We start from the raw sequence: 16,429 nt of genomic DNA, 5'->3' as shown, positions 1-16,429 counted from the left end.
TTGTAGTGGACATGGATTGGTTGAGTCGATATGGAGCTGTTATAGATTGCGAGCGTCAGTTGGTGACGATACGAGACCCTAGTGGGGGAGTACTTACAGTGTTCGGTGAGGGAACCTGATGTGGGTCGGTGTTTTGTTCGGCCGCCAGGGCGAGGCAGAGTTTGCAGCAAGGCTGCAATAGATTCGTAGCCTATGTGACGGACACACGAGTGGCCGCTGGGAGGCCAAGTTCGATTGATGAGGTTCCAATAGTGTGCGAGTTTCCGGATGTTTTTCTCGAGGAACTACCGGGTGTGCCTCCCAAGAGGCAAGTAGAGTTCCGTATCGATTTGGTTTCGGGAGCAACACCTATCGCCAAGGCGCCTTATCGCCTCGCGCCGCCAGATATGCAGGAGTTATCCTCGCAGCTTTAGGAGCTGTTGGGGAAGGGGTTTATTCGACCGAGTAGCTCACCTTGGGGAGCGCCGATCCTTTTTGTCAAGAAGAAGGATGGTTCACACCGGATGTGTATTGATTACCGGGAGTTGAACAAGTTGACGGTCAAGAACCGTTTCCGTTGCCGAGGATCGATGATCTGTTCGATTAGTTGCAGGGGGCGTCTTGGTTCTCCAAGATAGACTTGAGTTCGGGTTATCATCAGATGAGGGTTCGGGATGAAGATATCCAGAAGACAACATTCAGAACTCGTTATGGGCATTACGAGTTCGTGGTGATGCATTTTGGGCTCACCAATGCACCAGCTGCGTTCATGGATCTCATGAACAGGGTGTGCATGCCGATGCTGGATCGGTTGGTGATCATATTCATTGATGATATTTTGGTGTATTCGAAGTCTAGAGAACAACACGAGGAGCATTTGAGGGAGATCCTTGGAGTTCTGAGATCGGAGAGGCTTTATGCCAAATTCTCCAAATGTGAGTTTTGGTTACGAGAGGTTCAGTTCTTGGGACATCTTGTCAACCAGAATGGGATATTGGTCGATCCGGCCAAGATTGAGGCGGTCATGAGGTGGGAGGTACCGAGATCAGGAGCTTTCTGGGATTGGCCGACTATTATCGGAGATTTATTAAGGATTTCTCCATGATCGCCGTGCCACTTACCAAGATGACCCGGAAGGCTGTCGCTTTTTCCTGGGGTCCGGAGCAACATACCTCATTTGAGACACTTCGCCAGATGTTGTGCGAAGCCCCGGTGCTCGCACTCCCAGAAGGGATGGAGGATTTTATGGTGTATATCGATGCATCGATATCTGGTTTGGGAAAAGGGGGCATGTGATAGCATATGCATCGAGGCAGCTGAAGCCTCATGAGTCGATGTATCCCACCCACGATCTAGAGCTAGGGGCTGTGGTGTTCGCCCTCAAGATTTAGCGTCACTATCTGTATGGGGTTCGGTGTACCATATGCACTGACCACAAGAGTCTGAAGTACTTGATGGATCAGCCCAACCTGAATATGCGCCATAGGAAATGGTTGGATGTGGTAAATGATTATGATTGTGAGATCCTGTACCATCCGAGCAAGGCTAATGTTGTAGCCGACGCTTTAAGCCGTAGGGCGGAGAGCGCCCCGATTCGATACGTTTGTATGATGTTGACAGTGATGACTCCGGTGTTGGACACCGTTCGAGGGGCCTAGGCGGAGGCCGTGAGACCGGAGAAGCACAAAAAGGAGCCGTGATCGGGCAGGTATCGGAGTTCGTTACCGATAGTCGAGGACTTATGCCTTTTCAGGGCCGGATTTGGGTACCGTTTGTGGGCGGAGCGCGTACCATCTTGATGGAGGAAGCCCATAGGTCGAAGTTCTCGATCCATCCCGGAGCCACTAAGATGTTTTTGGACCTAAAGAAGGAGTATTGGTGGCCCTGTATGAAGAGGGATGTTGCATGGTTCGTAGAGAGGTGCTTGACCCGTCGCAAGGTTAAGGCCGAGCACCAGCATCCGCATGGTAAGCTGCAGCCGTTAGAGATTCCCGAGTGGAAGTGGGAGCAGATTACCATGGATTTTATTACCAAATTGCCAAGGACTGCTAGAGGTGTCGATGCAATTTGGGTGATTGTGGACAGGTTGATGAAGAGCGCTCACTTTCTTGCTATCAATGAGAGCTCTTCTGCTGAGAGGCTGGTAGAGCTGTATGTGAGGGAGGTGGTATCACGACATGGAGTTCCGATCTTAATTGTTTCAGATCGAGATGTGCGATTTACTTCCAGATTTTGGAAGAAGTTTCACAAGGAGTTGGGTACGAGGCTGCATTTCAGTACCGCATACCACCCACAGACGGACGGACAGAGTGAGCGGACGATTCAGACGCTCGGGGACATGCTTCGGGCGTGTGTACTGGATTTCGGCGGAAGTTGGGACACGTATTTGCCCTTGGCTGAGTTTTCCTACAACAACAACCATCACTCGAGCATTGCTATGCCACCTTTTGAGTTGTTGTATGGGAGGAGGTGTCGGACCCCCATATGATGGGGGAAAAGTAGGGCAACATGTGATGGGTAGTACAGAGATTGTACTTCAGACGACAGAGCAGATCCAGCAGGTCAGACAGAGGTTGTTGACCGCTCAGAGTCGCCAGAAGAGTTATGCGGATAGGCGACGATTTAAGCTCGAGTTCCAGGTTGGCGATTTCGTGCTCCTTAAGGCGTCTCCTTGGAAAGGAGTGATCCGATTCAGGAAGAGGGGCAAGCTGGGACCCCGGTATATTGGACTGTTTAGAGTGATCGCGCGAGTGGGTAAGGTAGCGTATCGCTTGGAGCTACCTGCATAGTTGAATCAGATTCATGATACCTTCCACGTGTCGCAGCTGAGGAATTGTATTGTCGATGAGTCGGCGGTGATGCCATTAGAAGATATCTAGGTGGATGTGAGTCTGAATTATGCTAAGAAGCCGATCGCAATCTTGGATTGGAGGATCAAGGTTCTGAGGAACAAGGAAGTGCCCCTAGTTCAGGTCCAGTGGCAACATCGGAGAGGGTCTGAGCTGACCTGGGAGCCAGATTCGGAGATGCGGGAGTAGCATCCAGAGTTGTTCGCAGCATGAGACTTCGAGGGCGAAGTCTGGTTCTAGTGGGGGAGAATTGTAACAGCCCGGAATCCAGGTAAGCTTTATGATCCTTCTATTTTTAGAGAGGTGTTAGTTTTGGCCCTTAAAGTTGTATGCGAGATTGGTGAGTACGCTGGGCATACTGAGATGTACGCCGCGCGTACTCGCGCGCTTAATTTGAACGCGGACTCGCCCGGGACGCTGAGCGTACCCAGGGGTTACGCTGGGCATACTGAGCCCAGATGCAAACCCTAAATTTCGGGCTTGTGCACTATAAAAGGAACATGTAGTCCTTTGCCCTAACCACCATACCCCCTTGAGTGAGTCCTTAGAGAGTTGAGATCCGTGCTTTAGCTTGTGAGTGTGTTTTTGAGCTTGAAGTTAGCTTTTCAAGGTAAAGAATGAGAAGAAGGAGCCATTGTTGGAGCTAGAAGTTGAAGAACAAGTGTAGATCCGAGTTCTACAGTGGTTGGAGATCACTTCTGAGGTAAATAGCTCAAAGCTTTCCTTGTTCTTCATGAGTTTTGCTTTTTGGAACATTTTTAGGGTTTTTGGTTCAAAGTTGGAGACTTTATGTGCAAAGAGTCTCCATGATTTTAGATCTGACCTTTTCTAGTGTATATTGTGTTAAGGATTCATAAAAATCTAGTCTTGGACGTAGATCTTGTGTCATGCATGAGTTATAGTCTCATTATGGAAAGAGGAAAGGTGTTTTGAGGTCAAAGTGACCTTTACAACCATGCAAAGGCTTAAAGGATTCAACTTTATGGATTAAGTCATGTTAGAAGGGTCAGATCTGAATTTTGGATGAAGGTCTTAACCGTTTAAGACCTAAATGAGTTGGATGAGGAAGCTGGGTATTACGTTGGGTGTAATCCCAGTACGCGCGGCGTAAGGGGCTGCGTACCCCGATTCTATGAAGGCTCCGGGTACGCCCATCGTACACGTTTGGTACGCGCAGCGTAACCTGGAGGGTTGACTTGACTTTTAGGGTTTGGTCAACTTTAGTGTATTTGAGCCAAGTAAGGGGTAAAATGGTCTTTTACCTCTCCTGAGAGTGATTAGAGGAAATGGTCTAGCCTTGGGAATTATGTTGATGACAAGTGATTATTTCATATGATTAGGCGGAGGCTAGGTCTTATTTCTCTGAGTTTGAGATTTCCAAGTTACCGAGTTACACGAGGTGAGTCTTCTCACTATACGTTACCTAGAGTGGTATTATATGTTGACCAGAGGGTCTTATGTGTTATGTATGAGATTATGTGTTATGTGTTATATGTATGTTGTATGATGTTATTGTAACACCCAAGATTTTGAAAGCCAAGAAAGTAAAGGAAACCCTAAATTTAGGAGGGAATCGGCGAGTCCAAGGAGGAACTCAACGAGTCCGAGCGGGATTCGAGTCGAGGAATAAGTGACCGACTCGGCGAGTAGGGTCTGTGCGAGGAAAACCCTAAATCCGGGGCTTGGAGCCTATTTAATCGCCTCATTCTTCTTCCTAGTGCTCCTTTACTGTCTCTCACACCCAGAACGCCGCACCCTAAGCCCCCATTGTGATCATTCATGCTTTTGGCCATTTTTGAGTGATTTAGAGGAAGAAGAAGAAGTGGGAATCTTTGAAGCATCAAGGAGTGGCTTTGGATCCGAAGTTTGGGGATCATTTCAGAGCATTTGAAGGTATTAAGTCGTTTCTCTCCTACAGATTTTCCTTGGTTATGAGTTTTAGGGCTTTTAAGCCATGTTTAAGATCAATCTCGAGCTTGAGGTCCAGATCTGAGGTTGCTACCTTAGATCCATGCTTGTTTTGGTTTAGAATCCCGTAAAGTATCAGTCATTGAGTGGATTATGGAGCCTCTTGGTCTTAAACCTTAGTTTATGGTGCATTTTGCCTAGATCTCCTTCTCTACACGTAAAGTTTGCAACTTTACATGAGGAGTAGGCTTAGGAAGAGTAGATCTACGGTTTGGAGTCCCTGCATGACTCGAAAGTCCTCTGCATGTTGTGGAACCAATGGACTCGGTGAGTCCTTCTAGTGGACTCAGCGAGTAGCTTGAAGATGAGGAGGAACTCGACGAGTGGGATGAACAGCTCGTCGAGTCGGATGAAGATGGGCATGAACTCGGCGAGTTGGATGAACAACTCAGCGAGTTGGTTGGAGATTGCCTTGTGCCGACGAGTCTGTTATTGGACTCGACGAGTCAGGTCGCGTGGTCCCAAACCCTTCGAGTTAAGACTCGAGTCAGCGATTCGAGCCAGGACTCAATGAGTTGATCAGGTCAGGATTTGGGAATCAGTTGACTCGGTGAGTCAGGGGCTGACTCGGCGAGTCAAGTCGCGATTAGAAGGACTTTGAGCATAAGAACTCGGCGAGTCAGTAGGTGGACTCGGCGAGTAGGGTTGACCTGGAAGGTTGACTTTGACTAGGACTTTGACTTGGACTAGAGTTGACTTGGTTGACTGCCACGGTTCAGTTAGACTAAGTGTTGCATTGATATTGATAGCTCGGGAAGCTAGTAGAGCCGGAGTTCAGTGAGTGGTCAGGCAGCAGCTAGTGGGATCATCAGCAAGTTCAGCTAGTGCAGGTGAGTTCCCTTTGTATGAATGGGTCTACGGCCACAATGCCGGCCCATGTAGTTATGAGTAGAAGACCTGGGGGTTAGCCCTAGGCACAGTATGCTAGTATGATATTTGGACGAGGTCCAATGATAGAGGGCGGGTGCCCAAGAGATGGTTTATGTGATAGTTTATGCTTGTTGTCTGTGTGATACTTGTATGTGCCTGGTAGGGAGGTGAGTAGGGATGAAAGTGGGTCCAAACCCGGACCCGATGGACCCGGACCCGGAAAACCCGGAACCGGTTAACGGGATTTTATAGAACCGGAAACCGGACCGGTATATAGGAACCGGTTCCGGTTCGGTTCCAAGTATGGTTCCGGGTAAAGTGGGTCTAGAACCGAAAAACCCGGAAACATCAAAGTGGGTAGGTTGGAACCGGATAAAGTGGGTTTAGACCCGGAAAACCCGAAAAAACCGGAATTTTTTGGTAATTACTTACAACTTAGTGGGTTGAACTTTGAAAATTTTCATATTGATATCCCCACTTTGGGGGGCTGTAACTTATTGAATACGAAACCACAATTAACAAAATTAGAGTCTAAAATCATGTACAAACTCTAAAATACACTCTGGAAAAACCCGCATGTCAATCCAAATTTAAACGAATGAGATATACTTGTGTTAATATTTTCACATAGTACAAAGTATAAAAACAAATAGCTGAAAAGTTGAAAATTTTCAGTTTTGATATCCCGACTTCGGAGGACTGTAAATCATTGAATGTTAAACCAAAAATGACAAAATTATAGTCTAAACTCATGTACAAACTGTAAACTAGAAGTTGGAAAAAACCACATGTCAATCCGACTTCAAACGAATTAGATATGCATGCTTTAAAAATTTAACTGAATACAAAAAAACTAAAAAATTAAAAACTTTCAGCTTTGGTATCTCAACTTTTGAGGACTGTAAGTCAATGAATATAAAACTAAAAATGAAAAATTTATAGTCTAGAATCATGTACAAACTCTAAACTACATGTTGGAAAAAACCGTATGTCAATTGGAGTTGAAACGAATAAGATATGCATCTTGTAAACGTTTCACAAAAAGTGGTTCCGGCCCTAAAAGTGGTTTCGGTTCCAAAAACCGGTTCCGGATTTTAGACCCGGTTTACCCGGACCCAATGGACCCAAACCCGGATTACCCGGAACCCGGATAAAGCCATTTTTTAAACCCGGAACCGGACCCGGTTCTATATATTCCGGTTCTAACGGGTCCGGGTCCGGTCCGGTTCGGTTCCGGTTCCGGTCCGGTTTTCCGGTTCTAAATCTCATCCCTAGAGGTGAGTGTGGGTGAGGTCTCGTATCTCACCAATAGCAGAGTGTGGATGGTGTTCCACATCTCAGTAGCAGCAGCCCAGGGGCGAGGCCCAAGTTAGGAAAGGAGTGAGAGTGGGCTGGGTCCGTATCTCACTATCAGCAGGAGTATGGACGAGGTTCCATGACTCATCAGTAGCAGGACACGGGCGGGGCCCAGAGATAGGCGAGGCCTTAGAGCAAGAGCTGTTAGCATACGTTTAGCTTATGTGATGTTATGTGATATGTGTATGTGCTATTATATGTTAGTGGGAGGGGCCCTGTGACAGGCGAGGCCTAAGTGAAACAGATATGTATCCGAGCGGGGCTCGAAGCCAGGCGGGGCCTGGAGCGGCGGGGCCATTGTAGCGGGCGAGGCCCGAAGAAGGGGGCGAGGCCCCGGATAGCGGGCGTGGCCCAGTATGTGCAATATGTGGTAAAGTGGGGAACTCACTAAGTTTCGTGCTTACGGTTTTCAGTTTTGTTTTCAGGTACTTCCGGTAGCGGAGGGAGGAGCTCGGGGTGATCACATGGCACACACCATAGATTAGTCAGCCTGGGAATGTTTACTCTGATAATGAACATGTGTTTTGAAAACTTATACTCAGATTATGTTTTGGAGTGATGTCTTTGCTTAAAGTAATGTTTTATTAAAAGAAATTTTTGGTCTTGAATTTTGGGACGTTACAGTTATACACCGAACCGGAGGGTCCAACGATACAGACCGGGCCGGAGGGTCCAACGAGGTATGACCGGACTAGAGGATCCAATGAGCCATGGGACTGGAGGGTCCCGCTGAGACACATCGACCGGAGGGTCGTATTATAGCCTCAAGTGGCGTGTGAGTTGTATGCGGTATTTTGGGGAACTCACTAAGCATTTATGCTTACAGTTGTTGTGTTATGTGTTTCAGGTACTAGCAAGGACCGTGGAAAGGCGCCGGCGTGACCCGTACACACTAGAGAGAGGATTTGATTTGGTGATCTTAGGATATACTATGATTTGATAATTATTGTTGGATACTTTTGAGAATATTTTTTATATGAATTTGGTTGTTGAAAAATGAAAAAATTGTTTTGAAAATTACGTTGTTACACACACAGAGAGAGAGAGAGAGACCTTTTTTATTTTTTAATTATTAAAATAAATAAATAGGTATTTTTTTAAAAGAGGGATATATTTTTTTCAGGTGCAAAAATGATCCCTTAGAAATGAAAAGAAAAATATACCCTCATATGGGAGACACATGAGGGGGTTAACAACAACTTAATGGAAGTTAAGTCGGTGACCAATTCTACGTACAAACTAGGCCAAAAGGACCATAAATCCAAAAAAATTGAAGTTTGGACTGAACCCCAAAAAATGCATATCACCTAACCATTTTTACAAGACAAAACTTCAAAAATGGTCCCTGTGGTTTTCGAAAATATCAAGTTTAGTCCCTAAGTTCAAAAAACCTCACAGCTGGTCCCTGTGGTTTCAAAACTTTTAACAAATGGTCCTTTTCGTTAACTCCGTTAGCTTTTGACTGTTAAGTGAAGGGTATTTATGTCATTTCACTGCCATAGGGACTATTTATGAAGATTTGTCTTATTTAAAAAAATATAATTATTTATTATTAAAGGGTCCCATCCTCTCTCTCTCTCTCTCTCTCCATAGCGTTGACCATCACTATCATCTTCTTTTCACTTCCCTCGATGCATAAAGCACCATTATCATGACATAAGCACCATGAGCATCCCTCCTGCAAATATACATATCATCTTGGTGTCATTGCTTCACTTCTCAGCGGAAATCAACGCTTTGCGCTTACAGGTCAACAAAATCAACAATTTTTGGAAGTACGGTTTCTTTTCTTACTAAAATCGAAGAGTTTCTGCTCATAGAGTAAGGAAATTAAAAAATCGAAGGTTTAGGGCTTCGTTTCTTATTGAAGTCAAAGGGTGTCAGCTCACAGAGCCATGATATTTAAAAACGTAGGGTTAGGGCTTCGTTTCTTATTGAAATAGAAGGATAAGTGGTCCTACATAACATATATCTCCATCTTGACCTCTTATCCATCTTGAAAACATGTATCTCCTCTTTGAATGTGTACCAGCTACCCAAATTGACACAACCCACATGTCCTCTGACTGTAGAAGCACACAACTATTTCCTGTTACATCAGGTGGCTCTTCATCTTGCTCAGATGAAGGAAAAATGGAATTGGAGACAGTATTAAAGGTTGCTATTAGTTTAAACAAAAAAACCATGAAGAAGAAGAAAAACTTTTACAATTTATATCTATATTCACCTCCTTAAGGTCTCCTTTTCGAGCATTGACATGAAGATTTGTCTAACCTATGTCGTCCCTATCATCACCCCAGGGCTATCGGAGAGCAAGTTGTTGGAATGTTTGATGTGCCTCCGAATCCGATTACTATTCGAACGCAATAAGTGATTGTGGATCATTGTTCCTTCTTTCAATTATCTTTCGAATATACCAGATTTTGAAGAAGTTCGTTGCAGCCAAATAAACTAAATTTAATAGTTTCTTGAAACAGGGAACCTAACATTGTCTAGAAATAGAGAAAAATCAGAAGAAACACAGCATGATTTCTGAAATGTTTGGTGGTTTCATGGATGAATAAAGTATGAAGTTGGATGAGAAGGAATCGAAGATGAACACAACCCTAGATTTTGTAGAGATTGGATGACTTACGAGAGAGAGAGAGAGAGAGAGAGAGAGAGAGAGAGAGAGAGAAGGTGGGACCCTTTAATATTAAATAATTATATATATATATATATATATATTTTAAATAAGGCAAATCTTCATAAATGATCCATGTGGCAGTGAAATGACATAAATATCCTTCACTTAACGGTTAAAAGCTAACGGAATTAACGAAAAAGGACCATTTGTTAAAAGTTTTGAAACCACAGGGGCCAGCTATGAAGTTTTTTGAACTTAAAGACTAAACTTGATATTTTCGGAAACCCCATTTTTTAAGTTTTGTCTTTTTACAATTTTGTCGAAAAGAATATGAAAGGTTAATATTCTAATGATCTACAAAACGAAGCGATTGAAAGAAAGAGAAATATGGCGGACAAAGAGAAAATGGTATACGATTCTTCATCGTCTTCTCGTGATCAGAGCAGCGTAGAGGAAGAAGATTTGATGGCGTTCTATGGGTCCGAATCCGGGTGGGTCGAAGCCCGTACCCATTGCGATCATTTGGATACACTCTCATCGGATCTAACCCACATTCCAACACCAGACACTCCCTGTAACAGGTTCCACATAAACCCTAAACCCCAATCATTTACAACCAAATAACATCTCGCGTCATGCCAAAATCGATTCAAATTTCTTCATATATTAACACGTCTGTATTTGTAAGTAATCAAAGTTTTCAACAAAAGGTTTACAATTTACTTCGATTTTGAAATTGAAAGCTCAACCTCTTTCGATATCAAAGCTGAAGTGCTAAAAAACTTGATATCAAGTTGTAGAAAATTGGTATTTGAGCTTAACTATGTCTTATTTTGGTTCTAATGGATGCAATTAGGGCATAAAACAGTTCAATTCTAATTAAGTACATGGTTTATAGTTTGAATCTATGATCAGAGAATAATCAAACCAATTCAAATTACAAACTTCAATTGATTGTGTATTTCATTGACGAGTTAGAAGATTAATTTTTTTGTTACATGATTAAGGTGCCAACATCCCACTGAGAATTGGATGTGTTTAAGCTGTAAGGATGTTTTGTGTAGCCGATTCATCAACAAGCATATGCTAGAGCATTATCAACAACAAAAGCATAGTATAGCACTAAGTTACAGGTGTAATAAAAAACACATTCTTCATAAAACCCTTTTGGGAATTTATAATTTCTAAAAGTATTTTTTTTTAATGTTTGTTTCTTGTTTCAGTGATCTATCAGTTTGGTGTTTTTCTTGCAATTCGTATTTGGATGCTCAGGTTATCCTTCCTCTTCGTTCTGTTCATGAAACTGCTTACATATTGAAATTTGGTGAAGCTCCACCATTTCGGACTATTGAATGTTTGGAAGTAGGAGATAACAAAGTAAATGGCTCCACATCAGGAAATTAGTAGTCTTTCTTCTTTTTGTGAGGATGATGTTATATTCGAAATCTTGTTTTATGCTTCTTTTATATGAAAGAATCTAAAAAAACTCTTGCATGGGTTTTACTTAAAGAAAGAAAATGATGTGTCTTGCCATTTTGATTGTTTATTACATGGAGTGAGGAGAGTATTCATGTTTTTTGCACACGAAATACAGACACAAACATTGTTGATTTTTTTTTGGATGGGACAAAAATATTGCAATTTTTGTTCTATAGACATGGGTCTTGGTCTAAATAATGTTTTGTTTATTGGAAAAACCAAACAAATTTATACAATATGAAAATGGATTTGTTTAGTTTCATCTAATTCTCGTTTCAAATTTAAACACAATGCTTCCCATTATAGTTTTGCATTGATCGCGATCTTATATTCTTTATGTGTGCTTACAAATCTTACTTGTTCAGAAATTGGAGATGAGATATTGGAGGAAACTAAACAAATTCTTACTTTAAAAAAAGAGATTCGTTTAGGGTGCGTTTGGTTGTGGAAAATTTTCCGGTTTTCCAGGAAATTTTTTTAAGGAAAACGGAAATTTTGAAAACGCGGGTTGGTTCGTCAAGTTCTCCAAAATTTTCAACGAAAACGAAAATTTTCATTTTTCCAAATTATGTGCAAATTAGAAAACTCATTTTATCACTTTTCCAGAGTTCATTTTCTAAAACTTTTCCACAACGTCATTAGAAAATTGGGCCTATACGTGTTCATTCTAACAGATCGGGCCTATACGCGTTCGTTCTCACAGATACCCTAATCAGTCGCTCTCTCCATTGTGTGATTCGAGCATCAAGCGTCTCCTCCATCTCGCCTTTGATTCATCTTCGGAGCACCGGCAGAGCGCCAATTGTCGGGCATCTCACCCCTTTGACCATCGGAGCTTCTAGTTCACAGATTACTTCTGATTCATCACCCATGGTAGACTTTTCCCTGAACAATTATTTAGTATTCAATTTCACCCATTTGCCAAATTGCTTTAAATTTCGTTTCTCCCCCTTTCAGTTTCAATTCATTTAGATATTATCTTTTTAGCAGCCACAATACCTTCTCTCACATCTCCCGAATCGAAGGTTGTCTCTTCTTGTTCAAGAATCTCAGGTACTACTCCACAAATTCACCGGTTTCATATATTTCTCAGGTACTATTCTTTTTTTACTTTTTTACTTTCGTTTCTCCCCCTTTCAGTTTCAATTATTGTATCCACCTGTTTTTGCATGTCGTTTAGGTTTAACGTTCAACTTCTAGAAAATACCAAATCATAAAGAATTGCTATAATCAGTTTCTGCTAAGTGTTCTTGCTATTTTGTTATTAATTCATATGGGCTTCGTTTCTTTTGTTGATTTTTATTTTGCTTTGATTTACTTGATGTATTTGAATGACCTAAAAATTTGGGAATTTTTGGTTTTCTTTTCTTTTACCTCCACATATTTGTTGTTCTTGGTGCTTGTTGTATTTGGCTAACTGATGTCTGATACATAAAATACATAAGAGCAATTCAGAGTTCAGTGCACTTAATTTGAAAATGTAGGAGTGCACAATATATCAACAGTATTATAAAATTTGAAAAAATTGAATAATTGCACAAAAATATCATGATTCTTGGTGATATTTTCAAAAAGTTACACAACTTAGTGGTATATCTTTGTTGTTTGTGTGATGTTTTTGTCCTGTTTATGTGCTGATTTTGTTATTTATATGCTGTTTTGTGCTGTTTTTTCTATTGATTTTGCTGTTTATGTGCTGTTTTGAGTTGTTTTGTAATGTTTTTGAGCTTTTTTTTCTTGTGTTATTTTTGTGTTAATTGTGCTGTTTTTTTGTATGGATTTTGTGTCATTATCGGGTTGTGGGGAATTGGTTTAAATTTGGGCGATACATAGATGGGTGGACATAGCGGTGATGCTATGGATCGGACTGAAGAATGTGAAAAGTATTTGTTAGATATTCTACACGAAAGAGTTAAAAGAGATCCTAATGGGGCTCCAATCTTCAAAGGAACTGATTGGGTAGAAATGGATGAACAAATTTTTATGAAATTTGCTATAAGATATGGCCCTGAGAAGTTGAAAGGAAAATACCACCATATGAGATCTATGCATACGAAGTTTAGTGAGTTGATCAACCATACAGGTGTCACATGGGATGCTGCATCAGGAAAAGTATTTGCTAATGACACTATTTGGGATGATTATTTTAAGGTATAAACTTTTTTATGCTTGATAATTTGTTAATTTTGGCTTACTATACTAACTAGTAAGGTATTGTTATGCCAAATATTGCAGCCAGATAAAGTTTTTAAAACATTCAAGAAAAGGGTTGCAAGATCTATCCATTGTTGAGTCTTGTGTTCAGTTCTACAGCTTCTGGTGCATTTCATAATGCATCCACTTGTGCTCCTCAAACATCAGAAGAAGAGCGTAGAATTGAGGATGAGTACCTAGATGTGGGTAGTGTTGGCGAGAGTGCGTTTGATGGGAGTAACCGGAAAGGAAAACGTAAGACGAAAGGGGACATTGAGGGTTTACCCGGTACAAGAAGAGAGAAAAAAAAGTGATGGAAACTCCAAGTATGATATCCTTTTAGATGCATGGTCAGACTCAATGATTGCTAGAAAGGAAAGGGATTTAGCAAAAACAGAGAAATATAAGTCAAAGTAAGGAGACACAACAAGCTTGTTTGTAGAGGAATACTCTGTTGGTGATTGCATGACTACCTTGGAAGCTACAAACGGTGTTAGTTCTAGATCTTACAACAAGGCATTATCGTTCTTTCCTGATATTAATTGGATAAAAATGTTCCTAATGATGTCTGAGAATAGGAGGAAAGATTGGCTTGATTCTTTGGATGAGTAGTTGTTTTACAATGTAGGGATGTCGTATGAAATTTGATACATATTATTACACTAGTTTATTTGGTATTTGAATTTGATGTGTCGTGTGTTTGATGTTTATGTATTTGATGTTTATGTATGAACTTGATGTCATTTATTGTACATTTTGATATTTTGATATATATATATATATATATATATATATATATATATATATATATATATATATATATATATATATATATATATATATATATATATGGGAAAAGTGAATATACCCTTAAGGGTATATAAGCTTAGGTACCCAAACTCACTATATTACGTCGTTTTATATCATATATATATATACATTGTAATTGTTCAATGTTCTTATAATTCAACTTCTAACTTGATTTACTTCGAAGATTTTTATAAATTTCACATTTATTGTCCTGTTACATAATTTTCACTTTTAACTAAAATATATATAGCTTAGTAGTGTTTGACAAAAAGTTGATGTAAGAGGAAGATAATGGTGAAATTTTGGAAATGTTGAAAGTAAATCAAGTTAGGGTTTAAAGTTTAAGAACATTATAATGAATATATCAAACAAAACATTATATTATAGTGGGTTTGGGTACCTAAGCTTATATACCCTTAAGGGTATATTCACTTTTCCCTATATATATATATATATATATATATATATATATATATATATATATATATATATATATATATATATATATATATATATATATATATATATATATGGAACTTGATGTGTTATTTTACTTGACGAGCAGTAATTATGAATGATTTATTATGCAGATAAAGTGCTACAATGTCAGATTCCTCAGATAGTAGCTCTTACTTAGATGATGATGATGATGATGTTCTTTTTCAGAAAAAAGCACGAGAAGAATTTTATTGATCGAGTTCCTTGTAGGACATCTATGCTAAGCGGAAAAGAATATATTAGAGAGATATTATGCGGGAATCCTATTCAGTGTTATGAAGCAATTAGGATGAAGCCACATGTTTTTTTGAACTTGTGTGATAAACTAAAGATGATGGGTTTGTTGCAAGATCGTAAGGAAGTAAGTGTAGAAGAAGGTTTGTCAATGAGTTTGCGGATTCTTTGTCATGGCACAACACAACGTTTGATTTCTGATCGTTTTCAACATTCGACTTCGACCGTGCATTATTGGTTTAAGAATGTATTAAGAGCTTTGAAGGCGTTTGCTCTTTCAGTAGTTAAAACAGTTGATAGAGGTGAAGTTCAACCAGAAATTCGAGCAAATTCAAGATGGTATCCATTCTTTAAGGTATTCATTGATCTCTCCTTATTAATATTTACACATATAAGCTCTATTTCTCTATATATATCTCTCTCTCTCACAAATATATATAATTTCTATGCAAAATTGTATTAGTGCTATTGATGGCACATATGTAGCAGCTTGGGCTCCATCATCAAAGCAAAAGTCATTTCGAGGTAGAAAAGCAGTTCTTGTAACACAAAATGTGATGGCAATATGCTCCCATGATATGATGTTCACTTTTGTGTATGCCGGCTGGGAGGGAACAACAAATGACTCTTGTGTATTTTACGATGCTGTTATTTGACCCGAAAACAAATTTCAATACCAACTGGTGGTAAGATTTCTCAAATTTTTGTTTATCTTATTTATTTAATCTAGTTTTTAAATACTCTAACTCAAATATATATATATATATATATATATATATATATATATATATATATATATATATATATATATATATATTTGCATTATGTGGTTGTAGATCATTTTATGTTGTTGATAGCGGGTATCCGAATTTGAAGGGATTTTTAGCACCATATCGTGGTGAACGGTATCATCGTTCAGATTGGCAACGTGTTAGTGGAGTTAGGGGAAAGAAAGAATTATTCAACTTTATGCATTCATCCGTTCGTAATGTCATTGAACGAGCATTTGGTGTTCTTAAGAAAAGATTTCATATTTTGCAAAATATACCAAATTATCCGTTGAAACGACAAATGTTGATTCCGCATGCATGTTGTGCATTGCATAGTTACATACGAATGGAAGATAGGGCAGACACTTTATTTACTAGATATGGTGATGAAAATATTCAAAACTTTGAAGAGAGTTTGCAAGTGGTTCAAGAGGGGTTTCCTTTGGATATGACGAGTCAAGATGAGATGCTTCAAGTTAGAGATTCGATTGCGGATATGTTGTGGGAAAAGTATACACAGCGGCACCAGAGACACTTGCGAGCTTGATACCATTATAGTATTAGAAATGTCTTATTGGAAAATGCTTCTTTTTTATGTTTACTTTTTATGTTGAAGTATACATTAAGATTTATGTTTGATATTCCTATATTAAAATTGTGTTTGATTTTATGTTAAAATATGTTTCATTTTATGTTATTGGAAAATGTTTAATTTTATTTTAAAATATGTCTAATATTGTAATATTTGAAAAACTGAAAAATGGAAAATGAAAAGTGATAGAAAAATGCACAACCAA

The 16,429-nt window shown here is 39.8% G+C and overlaps 2 protein-coding genes across 2 annotated transcripts; both read left to right on the top strand.

Annotated features, from left to right (window-relative positions):
• Nucleotides 1-9,993: 9,993 nt before the first annotated feature.
• On the top strand, nucleotides 9,994-11,223 carry LOC145073910 (histone deacetylase-like protein). Its single transcript, XM_079020384.1, has 3 exons — nucleotides 9,994-10,229; nucleotides 10,656-10,781; nucleotides 10,872-11,223. The coding sequence occupies exons 1-3, from the start codon at nucleotides 10,036-10,038 to the stop codon at nucleotides 11,050-11,052; spliced, it is 501 nt and encodes a 166-aa protein (XP_078876510.1). The 5' UTR covers nucleotides 9,994-10,035; the 3' UTR covers nucleotides 11,053-11,223.
• A 3,736-nt stretch (nucleotides 11,224-14,959) lies between these two features.
• Nucleotides 14,960-16,179, top strand: LOC145076461 (uncharacterized). The gene is made up of 3 exons (XM_079022330.1): nucleotides 14,960-15,201; nucleotides 15,326-15,457; nucleotides 15,720-16,179. Exons 1-3 carry the CDS (start codon nucleotides 14,960-14,962, stop codon nucleotides 16,177-16,179), a joined length of 834 nt encoding a protein of 277 aa, XP_078878456.1.
• The last annotated feature ends 250 nt before the right edge of the window (nucleotides 16,180-16,429 follow it).

Source organism: Lactuca serriola, chromosome 9 (assembly GCF_051521515.1).
Source record: "Lactuca serriola cultivar US96UC23 chromosome 9, Lser_US96UC23_V15, whole genome shotgun sequence".
NCBI classification, from domain to species: Eukaryota; Viridiplantae; Streptophyta; class Magnoliopsida; order Asterales; family Asteraceae; genus Lactuca; species Lactuca serriola.
This window is presented reverse-complemented; position numbering and strand designations above follow the sequence as displayed.